Genomic DNA, 13,149 nt, shown 5'->3' on the forward strand with positions numbered 1-13,149 from the left:
CCCCGTGCTGTACCTGTCCTGGGAGTGTTTGATGGGGACAGTGTAGAGGGAGCTTTACTCTGTATCTAACCCCGTACTGTACCTGTCCTGGGAGTGTTTGATGGGGACAGTGTAGAGGGAGCTTTACTCTGTATCTAACCCCGTGCTGTACCTGTCCTGGGAGTGTTTAATGGGGACCGTGTAGAGGGAGCTTTACTCTGTATCTAACCCCGTGCTGTACCTGTCCTGGAAGTGTTTAATGGGGACAGTGTAGAGGGAGCTTTACTCTGTATCTAACCCCGTGCTGTACCTGTCCTGGGAGTGTTTGATGGGGACAGTGTAGAGGGAGCTTTACTCTGTATCTAACCCCGTGCTGTACCTGTCCTGGGAGTGTTTGATGGGGACAGTGTAGAGAGAGCTTTACTCTGTATCTAACCCCGTGCTGTACCTGTCCTGGGCGTGTTTGATGGGGACAGTGTAGAGGGAGCTTCACCCTGTATCTAACCCCGTGCTGTACCTGTCCTGGGAGTGTTTGATGGGGACAGTGTAGAGGGAGCTTTACTCTGTATCTAACCCTGCGCTGTACCTGTCCTGGAAGTGTTTGATGGGGACAGTGTAGAGGGAGCTTTACTCTGTATCTAACCTTGCGCTGTACCATATCTGGGGAATAAAACCTTTTGCCATGGTCACATCATTACTCAGCTGAAAGCCTCAACTACCTTTCCATCGCACAATTATGTCCCAAAAGATTATTTTCTGAAAGAAAACCATCTAATTTGTATTGGACTGAATCATGCTCGCTGCATCAATGCATCCCTGGGGAACCTGTTCCACAGGTTGCTCATTCACTCACCGAAATATTGTTTCCGCAGATTAGTTTTTGAATTTAACCACTTCAAATGCAGGCTGTGCCCTCTCAGTCTACTGTTCTGGGCGAAGTGAAACAGCTTTGCACGGTTGGCATTATCTAGAATCTTGGAGGGCCTCACCCCTTTAAAAAAAAATTTAGAGTACCCAATTCATTTTTTCCAATTAAGGGGCAATTTAGCGTGGCCAATCCACCTACGCTGCACATCTTTTGGGTTGTGGGGGCGAAACCCACGCAAACATGGGGAGAATGTGCAAACTCCACACGGACAGTGACCCAGAGCCGGGATCGAACCTGGGACCTCGGCGCCGTGAGGCAGCAGTGCTAACCCACTGCGCCACCATGCTGCCCTGGAGGGCCTCACCCCTGACCCCTTCCTTAACGAAGAGATGCTCAGCCTTCACCTCATAATCCCATCTGTCCATCACTCTGAATGTTCCCTCTTGTGTATCCTCTCAATCGGTGCAATATATCAATATCAATGTCGCTTAACATGTCCCTCCCTGTTCCAATTTGAAATTGAACAGATTCTTTTCAATCCAATTGGATGATTCTTGACTGCCAGTTACAGCCTTTTCTTTGCCCGATCCCAGATATTTTTTGAACGAATTAAAGGAAAGGAAAACAACAAACAAACTGCTTTGAAAATGCCCCCTATAATTTTCCTGGAGATTCCAGAGCAGTCCTGGATGCTTGACAGTCCCCTATTGCTCCAAGGACTCATTGATGTATATCCATCTCTTTAGACGCTCCCAGAGTCTACCATCATCTGGGCAAGTCCTCCTACTGTGGTGATCTTTGTATTGCTTATCTAGGATGGCTGGCGGAGTGTTTCACAAAGACCACAGTATCGCTTTTACTTAAACAAAGCTATGATTTTATTTACACTACTAAACTGGGTTTTGAGACTTAGTCCTTTTAGAATGCAGAATTGATCAATAACATCTGACTACACGCACCTACTGCTAATCTCACTAGCTGGTTTAACTATAATTTAACCTTCTCACACTATCTACTCTGATGACCTTCACTAGCTATCTCCTGCATACACTCCTCCCCGAAGGTCTAGCATCACTGCTTTATATAATTGTTTCTGCAGCTCCCAATAGTGGCCATCCATGGTACTACATTAACCCTTGTAATGCTGATAGTTCTTATAATACCAGATCTACCAAAACCGTTCCTAATTACTAATTTGATTCAGATGTTTTCCTGAAGGGTCTACCACACCATCCTTCCACCCCCTACCCAACCAAGTGACCAACTAAGTAAACAGCCTTTTAACCAACCCCCATCTCCAATAATCTTTGCAGCTAACCAACGGAAGTGCTCGTGGAACTTGAGCAATTTTTGTTTTTAAATACCCTTAGTATTTTCATCCTGGATCTGACCACTGCGGCATCCAGGGAATAATCTCCAATTCCTGGGCACTCCGGGGCAAGAGTTGGCATCTCGGTAGCCCCTGTCGGGAACCCGGACTGATTTTACCCCTCAAGCAAGATGCCTAATTGTCATTTGTGACCCGCAAAACTTTGGGTGAGATTGGCTGATTCTGAACCAATTGAGCATCCAACAGGAGATCCCTGGGTCGCTGAATAATGTCCAGTCGGTCATCGGAAACCTCATCACCATCCAACCTGGAGAAAATCCCTCACGATTTGAGGCTTGCACCGTGAAAGCTAGACGTGTTTCCAGCTAAGGCCTGTGGGTTTACCTGAGGCAGGGCCTGTACTACGGTGTCCAGGAGAGCTCTCATTCCAGTGGCCATCTTCAGCAGTTTCAACACTGAGAAAATCAAAATGAAAGTTAGGGTGAGATGGAAGGGAGGAGGATTAAAAAAAAAAAATACTTTGTGGGTGTCAGTGGTCAGGTCATCATCTGCTACCCATCCCTAATTCTCGTGAACTCTCAGTGGATCATTCCACAAGGCAGTTCGGAGTCAGATTGCTATGGGTCTGGAGTGAAGACCAGATTAGGCCGAAGGACGAAAGTTAGTCAACCAGATGAGTTTTTACAACAATCGAAGATAGTTGTCATGGACACCATTACCGAGGCTAGCCTTATTTTCTAGATTTAATTAAAACAAGTTGAATTGAAATGCCACTGTGGTGGGATTTGAACCTCACACCCACAGAGTATTAGTGGTGGTTTCAGCGGATGACTAGTCCGGTGATATCGCCGCGTTATAATCATCATCCCCTTGCATTGTGCATTAAAAGATGTGTTTCTGCTCTGTGAAATGTCGTGCAATTAGAATTGAATATTCTGCCAGAGGGAGATTGGCGAACATCGCTCTCACTTCCAGGCAGGGGAGAAGAAATATAGTCTGCTGTTTCAGGTGGAACCTTTCACCTTGTCAGTCTGGTCATGAGTGTACCGACTTGCCAAGTGGGTGACCCGGGTTCAGCTCCTCGCTGGGGAGGATGTCTCCACCCAGAGAGAGGTGAGAATGTGGGATATGACACTCACGCAGTAATTGAGGTGAAGAGCGGAGATGCATTTAAGGGGAAGTTGGATCATAGAATCATAGAATTTACAGTGCAGAAGGAGGCCATTCGGCCCATCGATTCTGCACCGGCCCTTGGAAAGAGCACCCTACCCAACCCCATACCTCCACCCTAGTCCATACCTCCACCCAAGTCCATACCTCCACCCTATACCCGTAACCCCACCGAACCATTTTTGGATACGAAGGGGCAATTTAGCATAGCCAATCCACCTAACCTGCACATCTTTGGACTGTGGGAGGAAACCGGAGCACCCGGTGGAAACCCACGCAGACACGGGGAGAACGTGCAGACTCCGCACAGACAGCGACCCAAGCCGGGAATCGAACCTGGGACCCTGGAGCTGTGAAGCAACTGCGCTAACCACAGTGCTACCGTGTTGCCCCCGATAAACAGGAGACGGCAAAAGAAACAGAAGGATCTGCTGTCAGGGTGGCCCAGTGGTTAGCACTGCTGCCTCACGGCGCCGAGGTCCCAGGTTCGATCCCGGCTCTGGGTTACTGTCCATGTGGAGTTTGCATATTCTCCCCGTGTCTGTGTGGGTTGTGCTCCAACAACCCAAAGATGTGCAGGGTAGGTGGATTGGCCACGCTAAATTGCCCCTTAATTGGAAAAAAGAAGAGAATAAGAATGCGGGTAGAGACAGGATTAAGTCGAAGCTTACAGATGTAACTGAGCTGCGAGTTGTGGTAAATTGCAAAGGGAAAAGTTGCATTAGGGCAGAGACTGAATAAGGAAGTGACCCAGAATGAGGGCGGCCTGAGATAACGACATTAAAGGGTAAATTTTCAGCTTTTCAATCGAGAAATTGCACAGTTCCCAGTCTGCAATTTCCCGACCATTAAAAAGTAGTCGGCAGAAAGTCGGCGGCTGGGAGCTGTGCAATTTCCTGATGTGTGTAGTTCAGTAAGTGCTGGGAGCAGGGCAGTAGAATATTATGCTGTAAAAAAGGCAAGCTGGCTGAAGTGAAAGGCCATCAGGAAGGTTAATGGAATCCTGCTCCTCTCCACAGAGAATATTGAGATGTGGAGCTGCTCCTGGAATTAGCCAGCCGCTATGTGGACATCAGCTGGGCCCAGTTCTGGGTGCCCGCTCTTTGGAGGATTTGGAAATTTATAAAGTAGCAATACTTGGTATCAATGAAGTTCCGGTGAGGGATTTGGAAAATGAGTTATGTATCCCTAGGGATAAGAGAATTGGACAACTCTTGCAAATAACAATCTTTATTTGTGTCACAATTAGTCTTACATTAACACAGCAATGAAGTTACTGTGAAAATCCCCTAGTCGCCACATTCCGGCGACTGTTCAGGAACACAGAGGGAGAATTCAGAATGTCCAATTCACCTAACAGCACGTCTTTCGGGACTTGTCGGAGCACCCGGAGGAAACCCACACAGACACGGGGAGAATGTGCAGACTCCGCACAGACAGTGACCCGAGCCGGGAATCGAACCCGGGACCCTGGAGCTGTGAATCAACAGTGCTAACCACTGCGCTATTGTGCCGCCCACAGAGCCAGCACATACACTTTGGGGCTGAATGGCCTCCTCCTCAACTGTACCATCGTCTGATTCTATCAGACTGGCACATTTAAAACAATGAAGGGGTGTGGCAGGATGGGGAGGAAATTCAGAGAAGACATGCCAGGTGACGAAAGAAACTCCCGGAAATATAACATGAAGCAAAGAATTGTGACAATGGGAGACGCGCTCAAAAAGGTCACAGATTCGCAATCAACCAAATTGTTTGTAAAGGAAGAGGGGGGTGGGGGGGGGGGGGGGGGGGGGGGCGTTAAGAATACCGAGGGCAATGGTGAAAAGAACGAGGAGCTGGATTTCAAAAATAGATTTGATACAGATAACAAACATGGTGAGCAGTCTCTAAAAGCTGAATGGTTGGCTTCAGAGAACATTTACTGCCCCCTGCTTGCTGGCCCCTGGTGTACAACGACACCCCTTGGCATTAATATCATCGGGTAAGAACCACGGCTTACCCCTGGTGATACGGAGGACCCTCATGATGCGGATGATGGTGGGGTTAATGGGGAGAGCTGCACTTATCTCGATCTCCTCTAGTGTAATCCCCATCACAGACAGCAGCACGATGGCCAGATCCAGCTGGTTCCACCTGTTTGGGAAAAGTGAAGATTCCAATAAAAGTTCATCCAGAGTTAAGTCCATTTCCACAAGAGTTGGGAAAGAGGGCGAGTTACATAACAACAGGCTCAATAAAATGTGTCCGTTTCCATTTTACACAAATAAAGAAAAAGTAAGGTTTGCATTAATGTGTGCACCACTCAATCAAGCAGATTAGATACAGAGTTAAGTTCCCTTTACACTGTCCCCATCAAATACTCCCAGGACAGGTACAGCACGGGGGTAAGATACAGAGTAAAGCTCCCTCTACACTGTCCCCATCAAATACTCCCAGGACAGGTACAGCACGGGGGTAAGATACAGAGTAAAGCTCCCTCTACACTGTCCCCATCAAACACTCCCAGGACAGGTACAGCACGGGGTTAGATACAGAGTAAAGCTCCCTTTACACTGTCCCCATCAAATACTCCCAGGACAGGTACAGCACGGGGGTAAGATACAGAGTAAAGCTCCCTCTACACTGTCCCCAGCAAATACTCCCAGGACAGGTACAGCATGGGGCTAGATACAGAGTAAAGCTCCCTCTACACTGTCCCCATCAAACACTCCCAGGACAGGTACAGCACGGGGCTAGATACAGAGTAAAGCTCCCTCTACACTGTCCCCATCAAACATTCCCAGGACAGGTACAGCACGGGGTTAGATACAGAGAAAAGCTCCCTCTACACTGTCCCCATCAAACACTCCCAGGACAGGTACAGCACGGGGTTAGATACAGAGTAAAGCTCCCTCTACACTGTCCCCATCAAACACTCCCAGGACAGGTACAGCACGGGGTTAGATACAGAGTAAAGCTCCCTCTACACTGTCCCCATCAAACACTCCCAGGACAGGTACAGCACGGGGTTAGATACAGAGTAAAGCTCCCTCTGCACTGTCCCCATCAAACACTCCCAGGACAGGTACAGCACGGGGTTAGATACAGAGTAAAGCTCCCTCTGCACTGTCCCCATCAAACACTCCCAGGACAGGTACAGCACGGGGTTAGATACAGAGTAAAGCTCCCTCTGCACTGTCCCCATCAAACACTCCCAGGACAGGTACAGCATGGGTGTTACTGTGAGAACCTTGGGCAGTGTTATAAACGTTATGATTTGAAACCCACAGCATTTTAACTTTTGGCTGGGAGCTGCCTTATGTTTGACTGCTTCTTGGCTCTCTGTCAGAGAGAGTTAAAACTGAGGCAGAGATTGGCTTCCACTCAAAGCTGTATTTGCTCACCAATTTAGCAAAACAATCTTGTGAGAACAAAAATAACTCACAGATCAGGGATAATAATGATAAACAATAAAACAGTGATAATACCCCGAGATTATAGAAAATAATAGCAGGGAAAACATAAACTGTGAATTGACCTGTGAAATGTTAGAAAGATTGATTGTAGCTGCATCGAGTATTATCATTGCTGAAAGAGGGTGAAATCACAGCCGCTCAATCAATGTGTGCGATTATTTATGAGGCACGTCCCCTTCACAGGGATCATGCATTCGTTGCCGAGGACGATTGAATTTGTCGTTGCGTTTCTTCAATAATCTCAGAAGATGTCGATGCCCCAACATGATCTTTCCTCGGTCCTTTCCCACCTCCCCCACCGCCCCCTCCCTTGTGGTGGCCCCCATGCCTCATGCAACCAACCGACCATTCCTCGCGTCTGGGGCTGGGAAGAGATTGCCCGAAGGCTATTGCACAGCAGGTGGCTCCACCATCCGCCCCTTTCCCGTCATCGAGCGAGCGACGCACAGACTGAAGACTGGATGGCCAAGTGAAAGCAGGAACCTTGGAATGAACATAGAACATACAGTGCAGATGGAGGCCATTTGGCCCATCGAGTCTGCACCGACCCACTTAAGCCCTCACTTCCACCCTGTCCCCATAACCCAATAACCCCTCCTAACCTTTTTGGTCACTGAGGGCAATTTATCATGGCCAATCCACCTAACCTGCACATCTTCCGACTGTGGGAGGAAACCGGAGCACCCGGAGGAAACCCACGCAGACACGGGGAGAACGTGCAGACTCCGCACAGACAGTAACCCAGCCGGGAATCAAACCTGGGACCCTGGCGCTGTGAAGCAACAGTGCTAGCCACTTGTGCTACCGTGCTGGATGGAGACGGAATTTTTGTGCAAATGAGTTCCTGCTGCAGTCAATTGTTAGAGGATCTTCGTAATGATACTGTCAAATTGAAGCCTAATTTACACCCCCAATATAATCCCCACCCCCTGATATGTACCCAGGACGCAAGCTTTAAATGTACCTCCCAAATTACACCCAAACCTTTACTCTTCCCTTTACTGTCTTCAATGGAATGTGAAATTGGGGAGTGTAAATTGGGGAGTGTAAATTTGTTGTTGTTTCTCTTCCCACACCCCCATGAAGGCAGACTTTGCCTGTTTCCATAGCTAGTCATTCCTGCAACAGGTCACTAGTCTGCTGCCAGAGCTAAAGCTTGAGGGGCGCCGCTCCACATCAAACATGGCCGACGCCGCTCCACATCAAACATGGCCGACCCCGCGCCCCATCCAACATGGCCGACGCCGCTCCACATCAAACATGGCCGACGCCGCTCCACATCAAACATGGCCGACGCCGCTCCACATCAAACATGGCCGACGCCGCTCCACATCAAACATGGCCGACGCCGCTCCACATCAAACATGGCCGACACCGCGCCACATCAAACATGGCCGACGCCGCACCACATCAAACATGGCCGACGCCGCCCCACATCAAACATGGCCGACGCCGCTCCACATCAAACATGGCCGACGCCGCGCCACATCAAACATGGCCGACGCCGCGCCCCACCAACATGGCCGACGCCGCTCCACATCAAACATGGCCGACGCCGCGCACATCAAACATGGCCGACGCCGCTCCACATCAAGCATGGCCGACGCCGCTCCACATCAAGCATGGCCGACGCCGCTCCACATCAAACATGGCCGACGCCGCGCCACATCAAACATGGCCGATGCCAGTCCACATCAAACATGGCCGATGCCGCTCCACATCAAACATGGCCGACGCCGCTCCACATCAAACATGGCCGACGCCGCTCCACATCAAACATGGCCGATGCCAGTCCACATCAAACATGGCCGACGCCGTGCCACATCAAACATGGCCGACGCCGCTCCACATCAAACACGGCAGACGCCGCTCCACATCAAACATGGCCGACCAGGCGTCTCTCCCACTCTCACCACCAGCCATGGGGGTGTTTGAAAGGATTTTGCAGGTTGATTCTCGACCTGTTTTGGCCGCATTACCAACGCACCTTCCTCGGCCCTCGACTCCTGGAGCGGGACTCGAATCCGGAGCTTCTGGCTCAGAGGCAGGGCCGCTAACCCACTGCCCCACAAGACCTCCTACCTGCCATTGGGGTGGGGAAGTGCAAATTTGGTTTTGGGTGGGGGGGTGGGGGAGGTGGAGAGGCTGGGGGTGTAAACGGGTGGTCAATGGCATTTGAGTTTGTCTCCCGCTGCGCAGGTCAGGTTCAATTGGTTCCTTAAGAACATTTCAGAATGCCACAATCACAGAACAAATTCTCCCATCAGAGTTGCCGACGGGGAGACAGTTTGAGGCGATGAATGGAGAACTCGCTCCCTCTGCTAATAACAGGCACTGTTGATTGAACACTTCGATTAAATCCCTTTTCTTATTCACAAAGATTTAAACCAAATAGACCCAACTCTTGTTACAGCAGCAATTCAAATCGAAATGATATGTTTGCCACTATATTCACAAAGCACAATTTTCAGCTCCTCCCTGAGAAATACATTTGGTTCCGAGTTGATAGAGTGCTGGAGATTAATGATCAGCCAGGCTTTTAAATACAGATTTGCTGCGGCTGAATGAGATTCTTTAAAGAGGGAGCGACACGTCCTGTCTCCTCTCAAGACACTTCACCATCATTTCACTTCCAAACCGCAATTCATTTATTTCTTTCCTTTCGAATCATTTAATTTGCAGACTGAAAGCCAGCAGTGGTGCAAATGATTAGTCATTGAGAGCAACTGTTAATCGTCACGGTCACACAACCTGCCAGAATGTTCTTCAGTGCCAGGAGGGCAGGATTTCTGGTTTCCGATCGCTGAGTGACTGGCTGGTGGGGCCTGTTGGGTTCTGAGGCCTCAGCCTCCTTTACTCTCGACCAATAGGAACATGAGGTGCGGGATTCTCTGTTAATGGGGTTATGAACAAAGAGCAAAGAAAAGTACAGCACAGGAACAGGCCCTTCGGCCCTCCAAGCCTGTGCCGACCATGCTGCCCGTCTAAACTAAAATCTTCTACACTTCCTGGGTCCGTATCCCTCTATTCCCATCCTATTCATGTATTTGTCAAGATTCCCCTTAAACATCACTATCGTCCCTGCTTCCACCACCTCCTCCGGCAGCGAGTTCCAGGCACCCACTACCCTCTGTGTATAAAGCTTGCCTCGTACATCTCCTCTGAACCTTGCCCCTCGCACCTTAAACCTATGCCCCCTAGTAATTGACCCCTCTACCTTGGGGAAAAGCCTCTGACTATCCACTCTGTCTATGCCCCTCATAGTTTTGTAGATCTCTATCAGGTCGCCCATCAACCTCCGTCGTTCCAGTGAGAACAAACTGAGTTTATTCAACCGCTCCTCATAGCTAATGCCCTCCATACCGGGCAACATCCTGGTAAATCTCTTCTGCACCCTCTCTAAAGCCTCCACATCCTTCTGGTAGTGTGGCGACCAGAATTGAACACTATACTCCAGGTGTGGCCGAACTAAGGTTCTATTCAGCTGCAACATGACTTGCCAATTCTTATACTCAATGCCCTGGCCAATGAAGGCAAGCATGCCGTATGCCTTCTTGACTACCTTCTCCACCTGTGTTGCCCCTTTCAGTGACCTGTGGACCTGTACACCTAGATCTCTCTGACTGTCAATACTCTTGAGGGTTCTACCATTCGCTGTATATTCCCTACCTGCATTAGACCTTCCAAAATGCATTACCTCACATTTGTCTGGATTAAACACCATCTGCCATCTCTCCGCCCAAGTCTCCAAATGATCTAAATCCTGCTGTATGCTCTGACAGTCCTCATCGCTAACCGCAATTCCACCAACTTTTGTGTCGTCTGCAAATTTACTAATCAGACCAGTTACGTTTTCCTCCAAATCATTTATATATACTATGAACAGCAAAGGTCCCAGCACTGAACCCTGCGGAACATCACTAGTCACAGCCCTCCAATCAGAAAAGCACCCTTCCATTGCTACTCTCTGCCTTCTATGACCTAGCCAGTTCTGTATCCATCTTGCCAGCTCACCCCTGATCCTGTGTGACTTCACCTTTTGTACCAGTCTGCCATGAGGGACCTTGTCAAAGGCCTTACTGAAGTCCATATAGACAACATCCACTGCCCTACCTGCATCAATCACCTATGGCCCCACTCCCACGGGAAAATGGGCGCGAATCACTCTGGACTTTCCTGGAGAAAGTCCAGAGGGATTCTCCATTTTGAAGGGGGCCAGCAGGACCCCGGACTGCTCCACGCAGCTCCAGCTGCCGATACTGGGCCCTGCACGTTCGGCTGCAGGTCCGCACTTGTGCGCGGCGGCTCCGCACAACATGGCGGACCCACACAGCGGGCCAGCCCCAACAATATAGGCCCCCCCCCCAGATCACGCATGCCCGCCAATCGGTAGCCGCCAACCGGAACTCTGGCTGTCCTGGAGCCTCCCCCCCCTCCCTCCCCGATGACCGATCCCCCCGCCCCCCCAACACTCCGAGCACCTGCCGGGTGGAACCATGAAGGAACCACATTGGGGCAGCTGTAGGTGACTGGGCCTACCATTCAATACGATCGTGGCCGAACTTCTTCTTCAACTCTACTTTCCTGCCGCTCGTAGAATCATAGAATCCCTATAGTGCAGAAGGGTCCATCGGGTCTGCATCGACCTACCGACTCTATCTCAATCACCCCTTAACCTGACCTATACATCCCTGGACACTAAAGGGCAATTTAGCATGGCCAATCCACCTACCCTGCGCATCTTTGGACTGTGGGAGGAAACCGGAGCACCCGGAGGGAACCCACACAGACACGGGGAGAACGTGCAGACTCTGCACAGGCAGTGATCTGAGGAATTGGACCCGGGTCCCTGGTGGTGTGAGGCAGCACTGCTAACCACGGTGCCACCGTGCCGCCCATAAATGAAGTTCCTCTCATATGCAAAGCGAGCGCTCTACAGCTTGAGCTAATTCGCCCCCATGTAGCAGCAGCTGAAAGAACAGCAAAGGGTTCATCCGGGATTTGAACCGGGGACCTCTTGCAAGCTGTCTGATTGCAGCACCCCAAAGCGAGAATCACAGCGCAAGACTATCGAGCCTCCAATGCTGATCGAGGGGATCCGTGAGGTGCGATAGTCCCTGAAGGCTGCAAACGACGTGCCTGAGGCCTCAAGGCTGAGCTGCGAGATACAGGGATTGGGGAAGGCTCACTATAATGGAGTGCGGTCAATGTCCCCGGGAGACAGCAGCTCGCGTTAACTTGGTTCCTGGGATTTGGGTGTCACTGGGCAAGACCAGCATTTGTTGGCCATCTCTAATTGCCCGGAGTGGCTTGTTGGTGCCATTTCAGAGGGCGTTTCACAGTGAACCATAGCGCTGTGGGTCTGGAGTCACATGTAGGCCAGATCGGGTAAGGACGGCTGATTTCCTTCCCTCAAGGACATTAGTGAACCAGATGGGTTTCTAGGATAATCGGTGATAGCTTTCACTGTCTTTATTACTGAGACTAGATTTACAGATTTATCAATTGAATTTAAATCGATAGTGGGATAATTCCAGTCATCTTTAAATGGGCCTCCTGGCTTCTCTCGATTGTGGACAGGGCTGGATAGTTTCGGAATAGCAGTCGGGTCCCCTGCTTGCCTCACGGCGATTGGCGAAGGACGGCCTGTCAGAGGTCAATCCGGAAATTTCTGGACTAATAACCGTGAAAGATCCAAATTTCAGGAAACCATTCCCACCCCTTCTCCATCACATTCTGCCGTAAAAGCCTTTTAATTACCTCTCCTTGAAAAACCTCCGCAATCCGAAAGACACCAGCTTAAGTATGGCTTCGAGGACGAACACAGCGGTGAACATGTAGTTGCAATACTTCAGGGAAACTTCCAGGGACTGTTGCAGGGGTGAGGGAGTGGCGGGGGGGGGGGGGGGGGGGGGTAGGGGGGAGACAAAAAAACATTGCCGTCAGCAAACATAGCAGTGGAACTTTAACGGACAGTTGGCTCATTGATACAGCTCAGCCCAGTGGGCACTCCAGAAAACTTTCAAAAAAACTAATTGTAAATTCATTGCATATCCTGTCCTGTTGGGGCAAAATCAAGGAGCTTGCATTTATGAAGCACCCTTCTCATTGTCAGGCTGTGGGAAAGCCCTTTACAGCAAATTAAACGCCTTAGTCGCTGCCACGGAGGAAAGACAGCGGCAAATTCACACACAGCGATCTCCCAGGAACAATGTGTTATTGTGTAAAATACCACAGGAGGGTTAACGCCAGATACACAGCGTGTCGTTATATAATCTAGATTCCATAACCATTCACATGCAGTGGGTGGGTTTCTCCGTTGCCCGATACCGATATTGTAATCA

The 13,149-nt window shown here is 49.9% G+C and overlaps 1 protein-coding gene across 3 annotated transcripts in view; it reads right to left on the reverse strand.

The window, feature by feature from the left end:
• cacna1ia (calcium voltage-gated channel subunit alpha1 Ia) overlaps positions 1-13,149 on the reverse strand; it is a 421,890-nt gene that overhangs the window by 18,469 nt on the left and 390,272 nt on the right. For all 3 annotated transcript variants that reach the window (XM_038783535.1, XM_038783536.1, XM_038783537.1), the window contains 3 exons: positions 12,566-12,675; positions 5,350-5,483; positions 2,562-2,632 (listed from right to left, as the gene is read on the reverse strand). In XM_038783535.1, the coding sequence (XP_038639463.1) occupies positions 2,562-2,632; positions 5,350-5,483; positions 12,566-12,675 (315 nt within the window). The remainder of the gene's footprint in view (positions 1-2,561; positions 2,633-5,349; positions 5,484-12,565; positions 12,676-13,149) is intronic.

The sequence above is a fragment of the Scyliorhinus canicula genome, chromosome 23 (assembly GCF_902713615.1).
Source record: "Scyliorhinus canicula chromosome 23, sScyCan1.1, whole genome shotgun sequence".
Taxonomy (NCBI): Eukaryota; Metazoa; Chordata; class Chondrichthyes; order Carcharhiniformes; family Scyliorhinidae; genus Scyliorhinus; species Scyliorhinus canicula.